This window comes from Salvelinus fontinalis, chromosome 8, assembly GCF_029448725.1.
Source record: "Salvelinus fontinalis isolate EN_2023a chromosome 8, ASM2944872v1, whole genome shotgun sequence".
NCBI classification, from domain to species: Eukaryota; Metazoa; Chordata; class Actinopteri; order Salmoniformes; family Salmonidae; genus Salvelinus; species Salvelinus fontinalis.
In genome coordinates, this window is record NC_074672.1 from 1700164 (window position 1) to 1721593 (window position 21430).

The following is a 21430-nucleotide window of genomic DNA, read 5'->3' on the forward strand; positions in this document are numbered from 1 at the left end:
TATTTATACACTCATAATATATTAGACAAGAAAGCCTTTTCTTCGATTAGAACTTCAGTTTTACACTTAGGCCCTGAGCAAAGATCTTAGGTAAGTACATTAATACAATAAAAAAAAAAAAAAAGGGATTTTTATTCAGGCTTCAAAGACAAAAATCATCTTCCAGGAAGTAATACAAACAGACCTGACAAAGTCTACAGACGGCACACATTAGGAAAAGCAATGCATTCATTTATATATGTTTGCATCTAACTTCAAGTGACTGACATACATGAAGCAAAAAAGAAAGAACATTTACAAACTGCTGAATCAGCATCAACATATTGGAAAGTGAAATGGACATTAGCAGGTGCTGTGCTTAAGACATTGTTCCCAGCACCAATAGGCCAAAAACAGGGTAACGTAGCGACTACCAGGGCCACATAGCAACGTAGTGGACTACCAGGGCCACGCAGCGGACTACCAGGGCCACGCAGCGGACTACCAGGGCCACGTAGCGGACTACCAGGGCCACGTAGCGGACTACCAGGGCCACGCAGCGGACTACCACGGTAACGTAGGCAACTTCTAGGGTCACATACAGTAAGAAGCCTGGAACAGTAATTCTCAATCCAAAACAGCATTACTACTCAAAACTGAAGCATGCAAAGTCCCTCATGTCTACACACATACGCAGACGTCACCGCTCGCATGCCAAGACTATGATAATAAGGGTTAATATTTGTATTCATCACATGAAAACTTGGAACAAACTTGTAAAATTCTATGGAGAGGGAAAAAAATAAAATAGCAACCGTTTGTGAACACAAAGGACAATAAATTCTAAAACTTAAGAAAACCTTGTCCGTATTAGTTATGACATTAAGTTGAACTGCTACAAACTCTCCAGCGATAAACATCCTCAGTTAGTATAAACCACAGATATAGAAGCAGAGGGTATTTCACAAGCTGACAGAAATGAGCTTGCTGATGTTCACAACTGACCAAATTCCCTTTGATTTCCAAATGTCCTGATCCAGTCAAACGAGAACAATATGGCTTAGTTAATCAATCTTAGGCCAGATATGTGCAGAAGAGATTCTATAATTACTGGTATGTTAAATATTTAGTGCAACATCAAATGGCAAATTGATGCAACCAGCATTGTGAAATAGCCTCTAGGAAGGGAAGAAAGCCTAGCACGGAGAAGCCAATCCAAGACGGTAATGCTGGGTCGTGTTTATTAGGGAAATAACTGAAAACATTTAGCAACGTTTTTACAGGAAAACAAAAATGTAGGTTTCTTATTGGACAAGTCCAGGTGACCCCTCCCTGTTTCAGTCCAGTATCTTCCATTTGGTGCCTAATGAACACCACCCAGGACAGTATGCTGGAGGTATAATTATGCAAAGTATCTCAATCACACATTGAAATTCTGACAGTTTAAAATTAACAGTATCATAAAACACAGCAATATGGAAATGCTCTATTCTTTAAGTTTATGGCCAACGGTCATTCATTTATCCTTCCTCTAGTTTCAGCTACTGATTCCCCCAGGAAATTAATATTCCGGACAGTTTTATAGAATATTTAATCATATGCATGTCATCAACAGCCATCACATCTAACATACACTGTCAGGACTTTATGTACTCCCACACCCAATGTTCAACAACCCCCCCCCCCCCCACACACCTTTATCATAGGATAACGCTTGAAACTAAAATATATATGCATGTACAATATACAGGTGGCAAAATAAAGGAAACACCAACATAACGTGTTTTAGTAGGGCGTTGGGCCACCGCATAGATTCTACAAGTGTCTGGAACGCTATTGGAGGGTTGCGACCCCATTCTTCCACGAGAAATTCCATGATTTGGTGTTTTCACCCCTCCAGAATCTCCCATAAGTGTTCAATTGGGTTGAGACCTGGAGACATGGTATATGGTATACATCGTTTTCATGCTCATCAAACCATTCAGTGACCACTCATGCCCTGTGGATGGGGGCATTATCATCCTATGGGGGTATAGCCATGGTAGGCAAAATAATGGCCCAGCATTTTTACACATGACCGTAATTATGATGCGATGTTCATTTCTTAATTAACTCATGAACCACACGTGTAGAGGCACCTGCTTTCAGTATACTTTGTTTTACTGAAGTGTTTCCATTATTTTGGCAGTTACCTGTATATACTTCTGTGGTCATATAAGCGCTATGTATTTGGGACAGTGGGTTGGCTGGAATATCAGTCAAAGCAAAACATCTCTGGATAATTTTGATGAAGGGAACGGAGGGAAAATTCATACAAGGAGAGAGTTCAAATAGATGTAATGGACAGATATGAAAGAGAGACAGACAAAAGGAGGTTGTGTGTTGAGGATGGAGATAGCGAGAGAGAGAGACAGAGTCCTCAAAGGTCTCAATCCCTGACCTCCGCCCGGCGGGAGTCTGTTCTCCCGTTCTGATCCCTGCTGTCCTGCCGCTGCTCCGAGGATCCCCTCTTCCTGCTTCGCTCCCGTGAACGGTCTCTGGAGGAGCGATCGCGATCCCTAGACGACCTGGAACCGTAAACACTGTCTTGTTACACACAAATCTGTGTGTGTGTGTGTATGTCGTGTGTATATATTATGATAAGAAGCTTTATGATTAAGTGTGCACTTGTTTAAGTAATGAGATGGAACTTGTGTATGTGTACACTCCTACTTGTGTCGGGAGCTGGGCTCGTGGCTGTGGCGGCCGCCCTTGCTGCGGGATCGGCTGCGGTGGCGTCGCCGCCTCTCCCGGTCCCTGGAGCGCGAGCGGGAGGAACGCCGCTTCTCCCGAGACGAGGAACGCGAACGGCGTCTCCTGCGGTCGCGAGAGCTGGACCTGCAGCATGGACACAGAAGTGTTTTATACAGCAATAAACTAGGAGATAGTGTATTCAATAGAGTTCATGTGGCAGTAGATGGCTGGTGGCCCATACTAACCTTCTATGTTCCCTGCTCCGTTCTCTGCTCCGTGATTTGGTCCTATAAAAAGTGACAGAAAACAATTGATGAGATGCCACAGTGAAAATATCTGCATTTGTCTCCACATACAGTACATGGATTGATTCTATTTTCCAAGAAGTGCTGCAATCACCACCGACATGTGTATAAAATCTGCCTACATCAATTTCATGATTTTTGCAAAGTTAAGACCCACTTCTTCTTCATCTTCTCCTCCTTCTCTCTCTCTTCTCTCCTCTTCAGACGATCCTGGTTCCTCTTCTCCTGCTTTTCCAGGACGGTTTTCTGATAGAAAATGGTCAGCAATGACATTAGCCTCAGTGTTTATATTAAAATGTCTTCATGTTAATACATTCTAATGTCAAAAAGAATGTCCTTGCTGCAAAATGTAAATTAATCCCAAAAGGGAGATGTTTCCTGTACTTTAAATCAAAAACAAAGTCCCTGTGGAATCCTCAAAAGGGGAAAGCAGTCCAAAAAAAAAATCCCCTTTTGAGGATTATACTTCCACATCTCGCTAGGTGTATTCAGTAACCTATTTGGTCTGAGGTGGTTCAGAGCATACCTTCAGGGCTTCCAGTTTCTCCCTGATCTGGATGAAGCCCAGGTGCAGCTTCCCGCCAAAGTGGTCGGCCAGGCGACGGTCGTTGTCGTGGAGACCCAGGTAGGCCGAGCACACCTCGCAGACACGAAGCTTCTGCTGCTGGAAACTGGAGGCAGGCATGGAGTTTCTGTACTCCTCCTGAGAAGGACAGAACCGAAGAGATGGAGAAAGACGAGTCAGGATAGGAAAGAAGGGGGTTCGAGTTCAGTATGGCAAAAACAAAGTGAAACCGGATGGATCCACCTAAACTTGTCCAATAGGAATACATTTAATTTCCCATTGCAAAATGTTTTTGATACATTGTGCCCTACTGAACACGACCCTGGTCTACATTCAAAATCAAATCAAATTTTATTGGTCACAGATGGTTAGCAGATAGCGAGTAGAGAAATGCTTGTGCTTCTAGTTCCGACAGTGCAGCAATATCTAACAATTCCACAACAACTACCTAACACACACAAATCTAAGTAAAGGGATGGAATAAGAATATGTACATATAAATATATGGATGAGCGATGACCGAGCGGCATAGGCAAGATGCAATAGATGGTATATAATACAGTATATACATATGAAATGAGTAAGACAAGATATGTAAACATTATTAAAGTGGCATTATTATAGTGACTAGCGATCTATTTATTAAAGTGACGTATTCAGTAACCTATTTGGTCTGAGGTCTGTATTCAGTAACCTATTTGGTCTGAGGTGGGCTAGTTTGATGGAAAATAAACACACTGTGAGTAAAACAACACCTCCTCCTCACCTCAGCATCCCTCTTCCTGCTGCGCACTTTCTCCACTTCCTGTAGGACCTTCTGGGCCTCATCCACATTCCCCTCGGCACCCAGCTGCTCTGCCTTGGCCAGGAGCTTCCCAATCTCCTCGTTCAGCTCGTGAACCGTCTCTGCCTTGAGAATAACAAACACAACACAAGTCAACAACAGCATAAAATGTGTCAAAATCAAAGATTCAGTGAACAAGGTTAATCTTGCCCTCACCTTTTCAGCCACCTCCGCACTGATCTCGTCTTGGGTCTCAACCAGTCGTTTCTTGGCCAACTCTGTTCTCCGGTCGCAATCGGCAATGAAAGACTCCAGGTGGTCCACAGCCTATTGTCGACAATAGAAAAGTAAACTCCATATAAGTCAATGGAACACAGACTGCTGCACTGGTAAGATGAACTGGAAGAAGTACAACTAACTTGCCCGAGGGGATAAATTAAAGTTGTTTTTAAAATCGAGCAGTGGATTTCACTTACGTCAAGCTCAAAGAAGAGGTCTCTCTCCTTGGAGGCAATTTCATAGTCGGCCCGGAGTGCCAGGTCGTGGGTCTTCGCACATTCTCCCAGATCCATACGCTGTTGATGAAGTCAAAGTCAGCCAGTCAAGACACAGCCATAGATCCAACATAGTCTCCAGTGAACTACTTTAGAAGTCACAAAATATTCAGAATAGATCAACCACTATTACTGACTACACTTCAACTGCTGATTCAATCATCATGCACAGGTAACAGAAATAGTTCCTGGCAAAGAAAAAGAGAGCAAGGCTCTAAATTAAATAATTTAATTGGTAGCACTGGTGCTCCCAACTTTAAAAAGTTATGAGTACATCATCAAATTTAGGAGCACCAGAAAATAAATCTATATTTTTTAATTGATTGATAGCCTATATTGAGCCTTATTTTGAAGCACACGTTATGCCCTACAAACTAATATGTAACCCTTGAAAGATATATGTTTATTATAATAGCTAAAATGTTCATACAAATACCTTGCATTGAAATACAAAGTCACTTGGAATAGTAGGTTTCTTCATTGTGTTAAAAGCACCATTTCCTATTGAGGCGATTTATATTAAATTCTACACTGTCTCTTTAAGAAAGTCAAGACAGTGACATGCAAGAGATTTGTCATAACCAGGGATGCAAACTGGCAAAGTTACAAAAAGGTGGAGAAAAAATAATAAATGATGCACGGAAAAGTGAAAAATCAGTGTAAAATAAAATAGAATTCAAATATTTTTCGAGTAGGGTTGCAACAATACCAAAATTTTACTAACGATGTGATACCAGGCCAAAGGCCTCCCTGTGATTGGGTTCCAAGGAATGTATTAAGGAATATACAGTACCAGTCAAAAGTTTGGACACACTTACTCATTCAAGAGTTTGTCTTTATTTTTTTTTACTATTTTCTACATTGTATAATAATAGTGAAGACATCAAAACAATGAAATAACACATATGGAATCTTGTAGAAACCCCAAAAAATGTTAAACAAATAAAAATATATTTTATAAAAACTTTAAGTGTTTACGTTCAGCAAAGTTAACATGTGTAAATATTTTTATAAACATAACATGATTCAACAACAGACAAACTGAACAAGTTCCACAGACATGTGACTAACAGAAATGGAATAATGTGTCCCTGAACAAGGGGGGGGGGGGTCAAAATCAAAAGTCAGTCAGTCTCTGGTGTGGCCACCAGCTGCATTAAGTACTGCAGTGCATCTCCTCCTCATGGACTGCGCCAGTGCTACGTGCTCAATGGGTTTGAGATCCGGGCTCTTTGCTGGCCATGGCAGAACACTGACATTCCTGTCTTGCAGGAAATCACGCACAGAACGAGCAGTATGGCTGGTGGCAAGGTCATGCTGGAGGGTCATGTCAGGATGAGCCCGCAGGACGTGTACCACATGAGGAGGATGTCTTCCCTGTAACGCACAGCGATGAGATGGCCTGAAATGACAACAAGCTCAGTTCGATAATGCTGTGACACACCACCCCAGACCATGATGGATCCTCCACCTCGGTCCCGCGCCAGAGTACAGGCTTCGGGGTAACGCTCATTCCTTCGACGATAAACACAAATCTAACCATCACCCCTGGTGAGACAAAACCGCGACTCGTCAGCGAAGATCACTTTTTGCCATTTCTGTCTGGTCCAGCGACGGTGGGTTTATGCCCATAGGCGACGTTGTTGCCGGTGATGTCTGGTGAGGACCTGCCTTACAACAGGCCTACAAGCCCTCAGTCCAACATTTCAGCCTATTGCGGACAGTCTGAGAACTGATGGAGGGATTGTGCGTTCCTGGTGTAACTCGTGCAGTTGTTGCCATCCTGTACGTGTCCCGCAGGTGTGAAGTTCGGATGTACCGATCCTGTGCAGGTGGTGTTACACGGTCTGCCACTGCGAGGGCGATCAGCTGTCCATCCGGTCTCCCTGTTGCGCCGTCTTAGGCGTCTCACAGTACAGACATGGCAATTTATTGCCCTGGCCACATCTGCAGTCCTCATGCCTCCTTGCAGCATGCCTAAGACACGTTCACGCAAATGAGCAGGGACCCCGGGCATCTTTCTTTTGGTGTTTTTCAGTAGAAATGCCTCGTTAGTGTCCTAAGTTTTCATAACTGTGACCTAATTGCCTACTGTCGGTAAGCTGTTAGTGTGTTAACGACCGTTCCACAGGTGCATTTTCATTAATTGTTTATGGTTCATTGAGCAAGCATAGGAAACATTGTCTAAACCCTTAACAATGAAGATCTGTGAAATCATTTGGATTTTTCCAAATTACCTTTGAAAGACAGGATTTTTACAAACCATCTTTGAAAGACAGGTGAGTTGATTTGATATTCTTCAAAGTAGCCGCCTTTTGCTTTGACATTCTCTCAACCAGCTTCATGGGGTAGTCACCTGGAATGAATTTCAATTAACAGGTGTGCCTTAAGTTCATTTTTGGAATTTCTTTCCTTCTCAATGCGTTTGAGCCAATCAGTTGTATTGTGACAAGGTAGGGGTGGAATACAGAAGATAGCCCAATTTAGTAAAATACCAAGTCCATAAAGGGTGGCTACTTGAAGAATCTCAAATATATTGACTTGTTTAACACTTTTTTTGATTACTACATGATTCCATGTGTTATTTCATAGTTTTGATATCTTCACTATTATTCTACAATGTAGAACATAGTCAAAATAAAGAAAAACCCCTGAATGAGTAGGTGTCCAAACTTTTGACTGGTACTGTAAATGCATAACGGTCTGCATTTTCATTGCGACAATAAGGTGACAGCACACTAGGCCTATATGAAACCATCTTTAGCCTACTCTTCAGACAACTTTACACACAACACACCCTACACACTCTTCCCAAAAGTTAGGCACCAAACATAATTTAAGGAAAAGCAGAAAAATATACTGCTTTGATTTAGCTTATAATTACATTGATTAGGCATATAATTCGTACCTTTAAAGCATCTGAGTAGACCATCTATGCATTTTATTTTTTTCCTGTGCCATCCACTTCTGTGCATAGCTACGGTATCATGTTGTTAGCTAGCTAGCCAGGTAACATGACTAAACAAGATCGTTATCAAACCAAAAACTTGCAGCCAGCGACATGGTTTATAAAAGTATATAAAACGTGCACCAATTCACAGTAGAAAGGGGAGAAGGTAGCTCTGGTAATATGGGGCATAACTTTTTTTAGTTTGGGCTAGATACTCGTGGATTTCAGTAATGTAAAAGGCACAAGCATGGCTGTCACAGTGCTCTATTTTTCCTCTATGGCAGTGGTACTTAGAGGCTACGTGACAACGAAGTCAGACTGGCCTGCTTGTTCTTACAGGCGAAATTAAGATACGTATCCACTTCGCTCGCAATGCAAGCCGCGCTAATATTTTAAACAAACGTAACATAAACCCCAGCTCATCCCAGCTCACCATCGCGGCTAAATAACATTTTAAAACTGACGGAGAGGGGCGCAGAAGGAACCGACGGAGAGAAGCAGCTAAGTAGGCTAATGGCTGGTTAGGGGGATGCAGCTGGCTGCTCACAGCTGTCACAGGTGATATAGGATGAAGCACTCATTCTGATATGCCGTTACACTCCGAACTCTGATATTCTATTTGTAGGATACATTCGGTGCTCAGTCATTGATTTCGAGAGAGAAGGTAGTGATCACACAGGGAGGAGATATGGTCGGGCCTCTTCTATAGCTCAATGGGTGCACACAGAAACTAAGTATAATTGAGTTGCTTATGGCAGACTGCAGTACCCTAGTTGGCCTTCAACTGGAGTTACTCAATGAGGGGGCAACACTGAGCTAGCGTGTAACATCACTTCCAGGAGTAGCTCAAACTTCGTATGTTGTGTCTCCAGGAGACGCGAACTTAACGGACTTCATTTGGCTTCAATGTGTTATTGAGTCTTCACAGAGGAATGAATGATGCCATGTGATCGATGGCTTTGTCCATTCGTATATACACAGTGTACAAAACATTAAAAACACCTTCCTAATATTAAGATTCATCCGCTCTTTTGCCCTCAGAAAACCCTCAATTCGTTGGGCCAAGGAGTCTACAAGGTGTCGAAGCGTTCCACGAGGATGCTGGAACATGTTGACTCCAATGCGTCCCACAGTTGCGTTAAGTTAGCTAGAAGTCCTTTGGGTAGTGGACTATTGTTGATACACACAGGAAACTGTTAAGTGTGAAGCACCCAGCAGTGTTTAAGTTCTTGACACAAAGTGGAGCGCCTGGCACCTACTACCATAACGTGTTCAAAAGGCACTTAAATATTTTGTCTGGCCATTCACCCTCTTAATGGCACAATTACACAATCCATGTCTCAATTATATTAAGGCTTAAAAAGCCTTCATATCTTTCACCTGGTCAATCTATGTCAGGAAAGAGCAGGTGTTCATAATGGTTTTGTACACTCACTGTAGTCATTGGTAGCAGTAGAAGATGCATTGTTGGCCGTTAGTTTACTCCAATCGAGGGGGGGGGGGGGGGATATTACAAATTATGCCTAATTATTTGGATAGATTTTGGGTTCAATCTGCAATATTGAAGCTGATCTACCCCCCCACAAAAATAAAGAGATTTGTCCTTCATTCATTGCTATGATCATTGATCTCCTAAAGAAAAAAAATGTAATTCTAAGAAGCTATCCCTTTTCCTTTCTTTATGTGCCTCCAAATGTTTAGCTAGCTAATGAGTTAACATGATTGAACAAGGCGTTTACAAATGGTTAACGGCCCGTCAGTAGTTTCAGAATAGCTAAAGACATGGTATATGCCCCTAGAGAGAATAATAAAAAAAAGTAAAAAAAAGTAAAATCGCCAGTAATAACCATTCAAAGAAGTTAGGGCTAGCAAAGCCTAATCATTACAATAATTATTGTCTGGGTGATTTTTGTCCTTGGCGCTCTGGTGCTTCCATATAAAAGTGTAGGAGAATATAAGACCAAAATGATCACACTTTAGAGCCCTGGAGGTAGAGACAGCGAAAGTAGGGGTGCAGCAGCACCCAGTTTTGCGCACCTTTGAAGTTCAGACGGGAACAGTAATAATAACTGAAGTCTGGACACTGACTGTAGGCTCATATGTAGACCATTAACTCCTGCATAATTAAGTTTATTGCAGTGAAAGGACCCACCAAATGTTAATATTGTCTCAGGAAGAGTAGAGAAAAATGACTTCTTTCTTTCAGCATCTTGAGAGAATGTGAATGTGTGGATAGCGACTGTTGTGTCGCCTAAACGTGATCATTTTTTTCAGCGACATAAAAGCTGACAGTATTTCATTTTCAACCACATAAAACATGCATCCAAGATCAACTTAAATACTATCAGAAACATGGTGGATCGTTTTCACAGCTTTTCATTTCTTTAAAACTGGTCAAACTGATGACATTATGTATGTACAATGCCTTCAGAAACTATTCATACCCCTCGACTTAATCCATATTTTGTGTTACGGATTGAATTCAAAATTGATAACTTTTTTCGTCACCAATCTACACACAAAACCCCATCGCAAAGTGAAAACATGTTTTTGTAACTAGGCCACTCAATGTGGTCTTGATAAGCAACTCCAGTGCATATTTGGCCTCGTTTTAGGTTATTGTCCTGGTGAAAGGTGAATTTGTCTCCCGGTGTCTGTTGGAAAGCAGACAACCAGGTTTTCCTCTAGGATTTTGCCTTTCCTTAGCTCTATTCCATTTCTTTTTATCTGAAGAACTCCCTAGGTCCTTGGCAATGACAAGCATAACCATAACATGATGCAGCTAATGTGTATTTTTCCAAATACAGTACATTCGGAAAGTATTCAGACCCCATGACTTCCCACATTTTGTTATGTTACAGCCTGAAATATCACATTCACCTAAGTATTCAGACCCTTTACTCAGTACTTTGTTGAAACACCTTTGGCAGCGATTACAGCCCTGAGTCTTCTTGGGTATGACACTACAAGCTTGGCGCAAATGTATTTGGGGAGTTTCTCCCATTCTTCTCTGTAGATCCTCTCAAGCTCTGTCAGGTTGGATGGGGAGTGTCGCTGCACAGCTATTTTCAGGTCACTCCAGAAATGTTTGATGGGGTTCACGTCTGGGCTCTGGCTGGGCCACTCAAGGACATTCAGAGACTTGTTCCGAAGCCACTCCTGCATTGACTTAATTGTGTGCTTAAGGTCATTGTCCTGTTGGAAGGTGAAACTTCGTCCAAGTCTGAGGTCCTGAGCGCTCTGGAACAGGTTTTCATCAAGGATCTCTGTACTTTGCTCCGTTCATCTTTCCCTCGATCCTGACTAGTCTCCCAGTCACTGCCGCTGAAAAACATCCCCACAGCATGATGCTGCTACCACCATGCTTCACCGTAGGGATGGTGCCAGGTTTCCTCCAGACGTTACTCATCCAAGGGCTTGTAAGTAAGCATTTCACAGTAAGGTATAATGATAGGAATTAACAGAAAATGTACTACTGGTGATATACAGTGCATTTGGAAAGTATTCAGACCCCTTCCCCTCAAATCTACACACAATACGAAAACAGATTGACATTTTGCAAATGTATTAAAAATAAACAAATACCTTACATAAGTACTCAGTACTGCTATGAGACTCAAAATAGAGCTCAGGTGCATCCTGCTTCTATTGATCATCATTGAGATGTTTCTACAGCTTGGAGTAAAGCACCTGAATACTTTTAAAAAAACTTTTGATTTTCTACAATTGCTGAACTTTATGAAAACCTGTTTTTGCTTTGTCATTAAGGGGTAGTGTGTAAATTGATGAGCGGAAAAAAACTATTGAATCAATTTTAGAATAAAGCATTAACTTAACAAAATGTGGAAAAAGTCAAGGGGTCTGAATACTTTCCGAATGTACTATATGTAATGGGGAAGTGCGTATAGAGATAAATATATTTTGCTACTGCTCGACAAAAATAATAACAATATTGGTCGACCAACAGCCTATCGACCAAACAATCGACCAGTTGACTAATTGGGGTCAGTCATAATTTCTTAGCCACTTATTTTTTGCCATTTTACTTTAGTGCCTTACTGCAAAGGGGATGCATGTTTTGGAATATTTTTTATTCTGTACAGCCTTCCTTCTTTTCACTCTGTCATTTAGGTTAGTATTGTGGAGTAACTACAATGTTGTTGATCCATCCTCAGTTATATCCCATCACAGCCATTAAACTCTGTTTTAAAGTCACCATTGGCCCCATGGTGAAATCCCTGAGCAGTTTCCTTCCTGTATCTATGTAGTGACTGGGTGTATTGATACACCATCCAAAGTGTAATTAATAACTTAACCTAGAGCTGGGCGATATGGCAAATCAATTACCACGATATCTATATATTTTTTTCATTCAATAACAATAATTATTACGATATTAATCAAATACTGTATAAAAGGTGCATATCTGCGTCAGACTCAAGAATGCCTGAACAAACCGAAGGCTTTAATGTTATGACTGTTAGACTAATGGCACATCACAGTTGACGTTGGGGTAGTTGTCTTAGAAAGACAAGTCTGTCTACGGTCTCTGGCTTTAAACAGGTCACCATGTTGCCACCTGTGCTAAAAACACTGAAGGGGAGCTGGTCGCAGGAATGAACAGGCAGCGCTTTGCCAGGTGGTTGACTTTGGAAAGTTTCTGGGGTGGATTGTCCACCAGTCCAGGTGATTGGTTTCGCTGTCAGCATCAGGAGACTGAAGGTAGCACCTGAGTTCCTTTTCTACCAGCTGGATTTCAGTAAGACCTGTGGTGGTGGAGCATGACTTATTGAAAAAAATATGCCCAGTGACTTTCTCTTTTTAGCTGGCAATTGTGGTGAAGCAGCAGCAACGTCTCCCTGTGCTGGGCTTGGGTTTTCATGTCCCTCATTGACTATCTCTGTGACAGCTCTTGCTCGTGTTGATATAAACCGAGGGTCGACTAACAAGGTTATGTCCAGGAGGTCATCTGTGGATAGGTCATCACATTTCTCATTCACATAGTCCATGACTATCGTTTATGGTTTGGGTGAGCCGTTTCATGACGTCTGTATTGAACAGGTGTAGTACCGGCTTCAGGTAAGACACACTGACATAAAGAGTCACCAGACAGAGCATTTGTGAACTCTAGGAATGCCTGGTTGATGAACTCAAGATCATCTATATCTGTATAGGTGGGAGTTAAGTGCCGGGTCTTATTGTCACTGGAAACGACCAGTGAAATGACTTTCTCCTGCTGCAGGACTCTATGCACCATCTTTTGACGTGATCCCCACCTGATAGGTGACTCTGTCACCAACTTATGCTGGGGTAGGTTGCGTTCTTTTGAGCAACTGCCAGGTCTCTGTTTTTTCCACGAATAGGAAAAGGCACCTACCACTTTCTTACACACTCCAATTGCTTGATCTACCCGTTTGTCTCGACCCACTCTAAGAGAAATCAAGAGATTTTAATAAAAATGTTAAAAATCTCAATTCTCTCTTTAGTTATGTACAAATGTTATGTACAAAATTTACTTAATCAGTTGATGAAAAAAAATGCACATTTAGTTTCATCTTACCAACCACTTCAAATATACACAATTGACAAGGTTACTTACCAATGGCCAAGTGCAGACAACGTCCAACACATTGCTGTCGGGTCCAGTTGTTGATTTGAGCGGCCTGTACCCCTATTCGTTGTAATGCAGACCTGTCTATCTTGACTGAGTCCCCAGGAGGTGAGTGTCAATGCTATAGCTTCAGCCGTTTGGTTGTCGGGAAAGTATGATGTTTGAAGGCATTTATTTTGAAGATTCCAATCTGTCAATATAGCGCATAGTGAGGCTACTATAAGGCTCTGACGTGCGACTAGACCAGAGATCGGTAGTAGTAGAAAAATATGTAAAATCTGTCTTGAGCTGTTCCTCAACTTTTTCCCTACACTCGGCGTAGAGTTTAGGCAGTGCAGTGTGAGAGAAAAGTTTGCGGCCAGGGACCACGTACCTGGGGTAAATTAAATTTATAAGCCTCTTGAAACCTTCCTTTTCGACTGTGCTAATTGGTAGCATGTCCTTAGCAATGCAATGCATAATAGCATTTGTGATGTCTGTGTCTTTTCGATGTTTGCTTGTAGGGCATAAAACGCTGTCAGTGTTGACTGATTCGGGCAAACATCCCTAGATTGGCTGGTGCTTGAGGGGCTTTTAACAATACCGTGGCGCAAGCTCAAACTTCCTGCACGTTCCAAAGAGCGATTTTGCTTCAGACGGTGAAAAAGGTTTGTCGTATTACCAGAATTGGTAGCCACCGGTCTACGGCACAATTTGCACGGAACATTACTCTGCTCTTTGTCGGACATCAAAAAGCCAAAACAAAATGACTGAAACAGTTTAACCCTTTTGATCAATAATTTCTTTGTTGGAAGCTGCTGCTCCATGGCTATCGCTGCCACTTGTCACCTACATCACTCATCTTTCGAGGTTTAACAGTGGCTACTCCATCACTCGAGGTGCTAAGTGGTTTTTAGTGGGCGTATACCTCTCCACGTGCATATTGTCACTTCTCTGCACATTCCTGCTGTGTCACAGAGGTGAAGTGGACTGCTGTACCTAATTATTCTATATCGACATTATCGAAAATGAATCGAAACGTTTTTATTTCGTTATTGAGGGAAGTAATTACCTCGATAGGTATTGATATATTGCCCAGCCCTATCTTAACCATGTGCAAAGGAATATTCAATGTCTCCTTTTTCTATTTTTACCCATCTACCAATAGGTTTTTTAATTTCACCTTTATTTAACCAGGTAAGCCAGTGAAGAACAAGTTCTCATTTACAACTGCGACCTGGCCAAGATAAAGCAAAGCAGTGTGACACAAACACAGAGTTACACATCGAATAAACAAATGTACAGTCAATAAAACAATAGAAAAGTCTATATAAAGTGTGTGCAAATGAAGTAAGATTAGGGAGGTAAGGCAATAAATAGGCCGTCGTGGCAAAATAATTACAATTCAGCAAATAAACACTGGAGTGATAGATGTGCAGAAGATGGATGTGCAAGTAGAGATACCGGGGTGCAAAGGAGAAGTAAAAAAATATATAAATCAAATAAATAACAATATGGGTATGAGGTAGTTGGATGGGCTATGTACAGGTGCAATGATCTGTAAGCTGCTCTGATAGCTGATGCTTAAAGTTAGAGGGAGATATGAGTCTCCAGCTTCAGTGATTTTTGCAGTTCGTTCCAGTCATTGGCAGCAGAGAACTGGAAGAAAAGGCAGCCGAAGGAGGACTTGGCTTTGGGAATGACCAGTGAAATATACCTGCTGGAGCGCATGCTACGGGTGGGTGCTGCTATGGTGAACAATGAGCTGAGATAAGGCGGCGCTTTACCTAGCAAAGACTTATAGATGACCTGGAGCCAGTGGGTTTGGCGACGAATATGAAGCGTGGGCCACCCAACGAGAGCATACAGGTCGCAGTGGTGGGGAGTATATGGAGCAGTAGTTGGAAGTAGTTGGTGAACCAGGCGAGGAAGTCATTTGAGAAACCGAGGCTGTTGAGTCTGCCGATAAGAATGTGGTGATTGACAGAATCGAAAGCCTTGGCCAGGTCGATTTGTAAGTCGCTCTGGATAAGAGCGTCTGCTAAATGACGTAAATGTAATGTAAATGTCGATGAATACGGCTGTCTTTTGTTGATGGCGGTTATGATAACAGGTCACCTAACAGTACAAACTCTGAAGATAGATGGGGGCAATCAATTCATATATGGTGTCCAGGGCGCAGCCGGGGTCTGAGGGGGGTCTATAACAAGCAGCAACAGTGAGAGACTTATTTCTGGAAAGGTGGATTTTTAAAAGTAGAAGCTCGAATTGTTTGGGCACAGACCTGGATAGCACGACAGAACTCTGCAGGCTGTCTCTGCAGTAGATTGTAACTCCACCCCCATTGGCAGTTCTATCTTGGGGGAAAATGTTATAGTTGGGGATGGAAATTTATACATTTTTGGTGGCCTTCCTAAGCCAGGATTCAGACATGGCTAGGACATCAGGGTTTTGGCGGAGTGTGCTAAAGCAGTAAAAAATAAAAACTTAGGCAGGAGGCTTCTAATGTTAACATACATGAAACCAAGGCTTTTACGTTTACAGAAGTCAACAAATGAGGGGCCTCCCGGGTGGGGCAGTGGTCTAGAGCACTGCATCGCAGTGCTAGCTGCGCCACCAGAGTCTCTGGGTTCGCGCCCAGGCTCTGTCGCAGCCGGCCGCGACCGGGAGGTCCGTGGGGCGACGCACAATTGGCATAGCGTCATCCAGATTAGGGAGGGTTTGGCCGGTAGGGATATCCTTGTCTCATCGCGCTTCAGCGACTCCTGTGGCGGGCCGGGCGCAGTGCGCGCTAACCGAGGGGGGCGGGTGCACAGTGTTTCCTCCGACACATTGGTGCGGCTGGCTTCCGGGTTGGAGGCGCGCTGTGTTAAGAAGCAGTGCGGCTTGGTTGGGTTGTGCTTCGGAGGACGCATGGCTTTTGACCTTCGTCTCTCCCGAGCCCGTACGGGAGTTGTAGCGATGAGACAAGATAGTGATTACTAGCGATTGTATACCATGAAAATTGGGGAGAAAAGGGGATAAAATGTATAATAAAAAATAAAAAAATAAGTCAACAAATGATAGCGTCTAGGGTATAGAAGTGGAACTGGAGGCTACAGGGCCTGGGTTGACCTCTACATCACCAGAGGAACAGAGGAGGAGTAGAATAAGGAAACGTCTAAAGGCTATAAGAACTGGTTGTCTAGTGCGCTGTACGGTATTCACTACTACACTGGGCGAGCAGGGGACACAGCACTCAGAAAAAGCTGACGGGCCGGGGCACGTAGATGGTTCTGCGGCGATATCGTAACAGAATAGCCTGTTGAGACCACAGCAGTCCAGTCGTGATGGATCGGCAGGGCTCCGTGTCGACAATAAAGGGTCCAGGCCAATTGGCAAAGGAGGTAATTGTAGACCTAGAATTAGTTGGTCTATGGGCCTCGCTCGAGGCTAGCTGGTGCTTGCTTCGGGACAGAGGCGTTAGCTAACAGTAGCCACTCGTTTTCAGCTAGCTAGCTAGGAGTGGCAGGAATCCAGTGATATGACAAAGAAGCAGTCCGATATGCTCTGGGTTGATATCGCGCTGTGCAGACTGGCAGGTGATTGTCCGAGCTAAGGCTGGCTGATTCCAGGGAAAAGAGGCGAGGACAGCTAGCCGTGGTTAACAAACACTTGTAGCTAGTTAGCTCCTGATGGAAGTTCCAGTTATAAGGAATAAAAATAGCAGATCCGAACCCCATTGGGTGAGGCGGGTTGCAGGAAAATATATTTAGTGTGTAGATAGAAGTGAGATTAAGTGATATATACGAAAAAAGGCTGACTATTTACAAGGGATACGACACGGGATAAGACAAAGACAGATATACACGTCCTACTGCGCCGCCATCTTGGATTAAAATTGTTGCCCTTCATTGTAAAACCACCCTGATCTTTATGGCTGAATCTGTGTTTGACATTCACTGCTTGACTGAGGGACGTTACATATAAATTGTATGTGTGGGGTACTGAGGTGAGGTAGTCATTCAAAAGTCATGTTCACTTACTTGGGCTAGCCATAACAAATGGATGGAATATTTATTTACTTAAGACATATCAGCCTGTCATTTTTAATTCATTTGTAAAAAATTCTAAAAACACAAGTCCACTTTGACATTATGGGAGTATTGTGTGTAGGCCAGTGACATAAAATCTAAATTTATTTCATTAAAATTCAAGAAATAGCATACCAAATATAAGAAATGATAAGAAAAATATCTAAACAAGGCTTTAAAAAAATATTTTTTCCCTGCACCCCCTGTCAAAACATATTCCGCCATCCCTGTCTGGAGGAGACACAATGGAAGAAGAGAGTGCTGAGTCTACTTACGGTCCCGGAGAGGATGTCGTGGGGACAGCAGTTCAGGAGATGGCTTTTGCAGACCCTCTCATCAGTGAATTTGACCCTCTGCCGCGTCTCATCCCCTGAAACAGTACAAAACCAACAGTTAGAAAGACCTCACATACTCATCCACTAGAGCGAGGTATCCAATGCTTCAGCATAACTATGTGTGCCCATATTAGGGTAAAGGGGCATAGATTTGACAATTTTTACAATTGCATCTTGGGATTTTCCTTATTGGGGTGATATGAACAGATACATTGAGCTACAATGTATCGTACTGACAGAATGTGTGCCTTTGGACAGTATTCACGACATCCACTTGGGGCCTGCATTGGGGCCTGAGTGGCGTGTCCCTGATGGCTTGATGTATTTTCTGCCGTGACTTGGAGGCTTACCTTACCAGAGCCTCGAAACTACATGAATAATGTAATAATATAGGCCTACGTTTGGCTAAGACTCAGAGTGACTTTCCACTCTCGTGTCTTTCTGAAAGCACTTGTTCAACTAAAGAATATTGGCCTATAGAAAAACAACATGGTAGTAAGCTTACTGTATGGGTGTTCTTATGATTGACATGGACAGGTTCATCAGGCTACCTTGGTCTCATGGCATTGTCATTCAGCTTAACTGGGCTGCCTGTGTCACTGTAACAGCTGTTACTGTGTCAGCTAGATCTCCTCCTAACTTCAACAAAATAAAATGCCATTAAAAAAAGATTTTGGCTTAGCCTATACTTGGCGCCAACCAAGTCCTTGACACAAATGGAACATAGAAAATAATAAAACCAAGAAGGGGGGAAAAAAATGGTAGTTTTATACACACTGCGAGCTGCAACATATACTGTACCCATCTGCATCTTCAAGACCTCAGCTGCAGAATTTTAAACCCACGGTAGAAAAGTATAAAATGGGAACTGTTTTCTTGCCCATACCTGTAGTAAGGAAGTTGATATGAATGACACACAAGTCAGATTGTATTGCTTGACAATAGACGTCTTCCTTGACAATAGACGTCTAAAGCTCCTTGGCTTTCAGTGCAACCAGACAATGTCTTAGTTCAGGCTGCATGTACTACTTCCAAATTGTAATTCAAAGAGTCATTGAAGATTTTAATATCCTTGTTGTGATGCTAAAAAAAAGTACAACAACTTCCGGAAAGCAAACAATTGTTTGGATTACTATTGTTCATAACAGCTTTAAAAATCATGTGACTCACGGCTCGATGAACATGAGGCTTTTCTGCAACTCCTTTGCAGATTGAAGTAGGCTGGCAAAGATACACTGAACCTTTATGAATAAAATAAAGGGGCCACAATTGTTCAATTTGTATGCAACATATGTCGGGAAAAATTTGAATTCATCTCAACACTCACACACAACCCCACTCGACAAACTCACTTTGTTAGTCTGATTAAGCCCAAAGAAGAACCATGGATTGAAGTCAGTTTATCCGACTTTACGTTACCATTGTAGACATGACATCCTTACTAAATGGCGGCTGTTATGTTTTTAATGTTTGTATCCTTGTAGCCAGATACGTCATTTACTATGGAAGTGGTGCTTCTACAAATGCTACACGATATAGTAGATACTGTGCAAGGTATGACTAACAGTTTTAAGCTCCTGTCAATGTACAAAAATATTGTGCTAGTTCTACTTTCAAATTTTTTGTTTACTATTTGCATCAGCTTTTTTAGTATTTCCAACATGATGTATTCTTATTTATAATATACTTAATATAGTGTGTTTGTTAAACACCAAAGGTTAAAGTCCAGCATTTAAAAAATGTCTTAGATCACACTTATTTTGATCAATTCCAAAAAGTATTATTGGTTAGATATACATCATATTTTTGATTAGTTACTTCTAGTGATCATGTCTTGTTAAACATTGTTTTATGCTTTAGATGATTTGCCATTTTAACCCACTTTCGCAGGCATTGTTGTGGAGCTAGAGCTGCAAGCATTGTAGGATGTTGCATTTGCTTCTGTCATTAAGGGTTGTGTGTATAACCTTGTTGATGGGGGTATTAGGTGGTCTCATCTTCCAACGTCAATTTGACCGACAGTTTTGATATCCGTTTATCATGATCCATTACACCTCACACCTCATAACAAACTGCTTAAAACTAACATAGAAATGTACTTTTTTTCACACATGCATATAACATTGTGTAAGTGTCAGTGTAAAAATGTTTAACTACCCACAATGTTCTAAAAACAGAGTTACATGGCAAGTTTTAATAACTTAATTCTTAAGTTAATCGAAAATATTATGAAAATGTAGCTATAACATGAGTTTATCCCTGATTTTTCAGGGACCCCTTAAACTCTGAGGTCCCTAAGGGCCCTATAGTTGAGAATCACTGATCTAGACGGCTGGTCTATCAACAATTAATGGCGAAGTGGACGTCATTAGCTATGGATACAAACATTAAATCGTGAAACAACAACTAGACCGGGGCCAAATCATGAATGAGCTCCTTTTATGTCACACAAACGTCCTCTTGTACGCCATTCATTAAAGGTATGCCCATCTGACACACGACACAAAAACGAGTTTGCTAGGCTAACTGCAAGCCACACTGGCTCCATCTTTTAGCTAGCACGCTAACAAGCTAGCCACCGCCTTTTTGCTACTCACCGTCCCTCGATGTCCCCATTAGTTGATCGAGCAAAGCTCTCATTTGAGCTTGGGCCGACATTTCTGTGGGTAAATTGTTTAAAGCTTCTCCACACAACACATACGATAAGACAGTCTATGGAGGTGTATCCTATATTATTGATGAAATATGTTTACTCTTTGGACAGGCTTCTTCAACGATCTCGCCAGGCCCCTATTTCGCAGTTGAGGAAATGACGACACCTCCTATTATTGAAAACACGCCCATATGCTAGAATTTGCCAATTGGAGTGACGGTTGGTAAGAAACTAACCAATCACAGCCACTTGAACGCAAGTTTTCTCATTTCACGTACATAACCAGAGAGAAAGAGGTGAAGCGAGCGGTATCAATTTCGCCTAAATCTGTCCGAAAAAAAAAAAAAATGCATTTTTATGGTTTTATTTTATACCTAAACTTGTCGTCTTCCTTCCCGCAAGGGGAGAACGGACAACCTCCCATAGCATAGCTCAGTGCTGTCACCTCTCATTGACGTCACGGAGGTTCAAGGCCGACCGCGGTACTGCAGGCGTTGTTAGCAGAAAACAGGACCTGAATGTAAAAATTGCAATCTTCGTGTGAATAAAACAATGTTTCGAAAACAATCTTGGTACCAATAATTGCTTCTAATACACCAGATGTATTGTCCTTTAACCGATTATTTTAAAATCGCACACAGAAGAAGTTATAAGGATAATTTAGTTGCTAATGGCAGCCTGCAGTATCCCGGTCGGCTTTCAACTTGAGTTACTCATTGAGAGGGCGCAGCACTCATCACATCTAGCAGTTAAGGAGGGAAATGGTCCCAATCGTTTATCCACCATTCATTTTTCCCCATAGGAAATTTTAGAAACACTTAAAATAAGAGCTGTGTTTTGTGTAGGCTTTCCCAGGCATGACGTTTTGATAACAATGTAAATCTCTCTTGGACAAGGTGACTTTTATTA

At 42.1% G+C, this 21430-nt stretch overlaps 1 protein-coding gene across 1 annotated transcript; it reads right to left on the reverse strand.

Annotated features, from left to right (window-relative positions):
* Positions 1-114: 114 nt before the first annotated feature.
* LOC129860356 (putative RNA-binding protein Luc7-like 1) lies at positions 115-20698 on the reverse strand. Its single transcript, XM_055930683.1, has 10 exons — positions 20466-20698; positions 17809-17903; positions 4843-4941; positions 4583-4693; positions 4349-4492; positions 3544-3720; positions 3175-3263; positions 2958-2999; positions 2692-2856; positions 115-2546 (listed from the first exon to the last, which is right to left on the reverse strand). Exons 1-10 carry the CDS (start codon positions 20524-20526, stop codon positions 2408-2410), a joined length of 1122 nt encoding a protein of 373 aa, XP_055786658.1. The 5' UTR covers positions 20527-20698; the 3' UTR covers positions 115-2407.
* Positions 20699-21430: the final 732 nt, after the last annotated feature.

Excerpts from the sequence above, each read along its gene's own strand:
- LOC129860356 (XM_055930683.1), bottom strand. The coding sequence starts at position 20,526 with ATGTCGGCCCAAGCTCAAATGAGAGCTTTGCTCGATCAACTAATGGGG. Across the intron at positions 4,493-4,582 it reads GTGCGGAGGTGGCTGAAAAG|GCAGAGACGGTTCACGAGCT; the intron begins GTGAGGGCAAGA and ends GTTATTCTCAAG. Across the intron at positions 3,000-3,174 it reads GAGGAGAAGATGAAGAAGAA|GACCAAATCACGGAGCAGAG; the intron begins GTGGGTCTTAAC and ends CACTTTTTATAG.